At 26.7% G+C, this 1,765-nt stretch overlaps 1 protein-coding gene across 1 annotated transcript; it reads right to left on the reverse strand.

The window, feature by feature from the left end:
• Window positions 1-787: 787 nt before the first annotated feature.
• On the reverse strand, window positions 788-1,526 carry LOC111689144 (gustatory receptor for sugar taste 64e-like; the record flags this gene model as incomplete). Its single annotated transcript, XM_046955891.1, has 3 exons — window positions 788-950; window positions 1,038-1,192; window positions 1,252-1,526. Coding segments are annotated over 3 exons (593 nt in total), but the record flags the coding sequence as incomplete, so codon positions are not given.
• Window positions 1,527-1,765: the final 239 nt, after the last annotated feature.

Genomic DNA, 1,765 nt, shown 5'->3' on the forward strand with positions numbered 1-1,765 from the left:
GTTCAGTTCTAGTTCAGTTCTAGTTCAGTTCTAGTTCAGTTCTAGTTCAGTTCTAGTTCAGTTCTAGTTCAGTTCTAGTTCATTTCTAGTTCAGTTCTAGTTTAGTTCATGTTCAGTTCTAGTTCAAAACTCTGGAAAATATAAATTTCTACAAAAAAGCTATCGTAATACACAAGGTACCACATTAGATTTGTTAGCATTGTGTCACTGTGGCGTATGATTAATATTAATTACGGTCTAAAGTTAAACAAAATAGTATTATTAAAAAACTATTCATTGTAAATATATTCTATAAAATATATTTTATAAGAGAACTTTTTACCTTTTAAACTTAAACTATACTCAACATAATAAGGGATTTGTAACAAAACTAATTTTAAAGCTAAATTTATAAAGAAAAAGCATAAAGTTACAAATAAAAAGAAAGGGGTTTTTAAACAGACAACGGAAAAACAAAACAGTTGAAACTTAAATTGATTAAAATAAAGGGAAATATACAATCAAACGTACGTACAAAAAGAAATTTTTAAATTTGTATAACATTTAATATTCATGAATTTAAGTATTTTAACCTTTTTTATTGAAAAAGTTTGACTTGTATGTTGTATGTGTTTACATTTCAGTGTAACATTATCGAATTTTATGCCTCATAAAATTTTGGTTTTAATTTGATTTTTTGTAACACACACATACATACATATTTATTTTGGTGACACATTAACAACCTGCACATTGATGTGTTAAAAGTTTTCTGTTTGTTTGTTTGTCTTTTTATTTTTGTACTAACCTCAGGACACCAAAATTCACGTTTAACTTTACGAAATATAACTAAAGGTTTTCTAGACTCTTCATTGATTTCAGCAGCATATAAAGCCAAAATAAAGGTGCGTCCTAGTAGAAAAATCAATGAATACCAAAAATATAAAGTATGTGTAAATGAGGGCTTCTTCCTGACAAACGAAAAGAAGGATAAAAAAATTAGATAAAAATCTTATTTTATTAAAATTGCTACAAATTGTTGTTCATTTTAAACTTACTGTATACTTTTTAAAATTTTATTACAAATAAAATACAGATTATTAGACAGACACAACATGGTAATGAGCGCAATTGTATTATCCACCGATTCACTCAACCTACACAACATGCGATAGTTTTTACGTCGTTCCATCCAAAATTCTGCGGTGGTGGGCTAAAAATATATTATTTCAATAACCGGAACCAGAAGTGATTTTTAGAGAAAAACAAAACCTTTTTTAAAAATGATGCCATATAAACGTTAAGTTGACGAAATTTTGATGATAAAGCCACACAAACGCACATTAAAAAAATATCATTGAAATTCCAGGCAAATGTTGATAATAAATTAACAACTTTTCCCAATACACCTGCCAGGGTGTTGTAATCAAAGAAGAAGAAATATTGTGAGAAGTTGGTGTATAAAAAACTGTCTATGGGATGATGTTTAAATGTGGGACATCGGTTTACATAGTACACTATGTTCAGTATACTAAGTGTATGTTCTCCTTTTATGCATAAATTAGTTTTATTACAAATAGAAAATTTATTATAATTAAAAATATATAAAGTAGTATCTAAAATTTAAATTCCTTTAATTTAATCCCTAAAAATATGCTTATCTCTTCTAATCCTATATGTAGGCAATAAATATTTAAGACAATATGTTGTGTTAGTATTAACTTTGTGTGCTTTGTTTTAGTTGTATACTTAAATTATTTTTAACTATAGGGATACGAATTTAAAA

Source organism: Lucilia cuprina, unplaced genomic scaffold (assembly GCF_022045245.1).
Source record: "Lucilia cuprina isolate Lc7/37 unplaced genomic scaffold, ASM2204524v1 Scaffold_952, whole genome shotgun sequence".
Classification (NCBI taxonomy): Eukaryota; Metazoa; Arthropoda; class Insecta; order Diptera; family Calliphoridae; genus Lucilia; species Lucilia cuprina.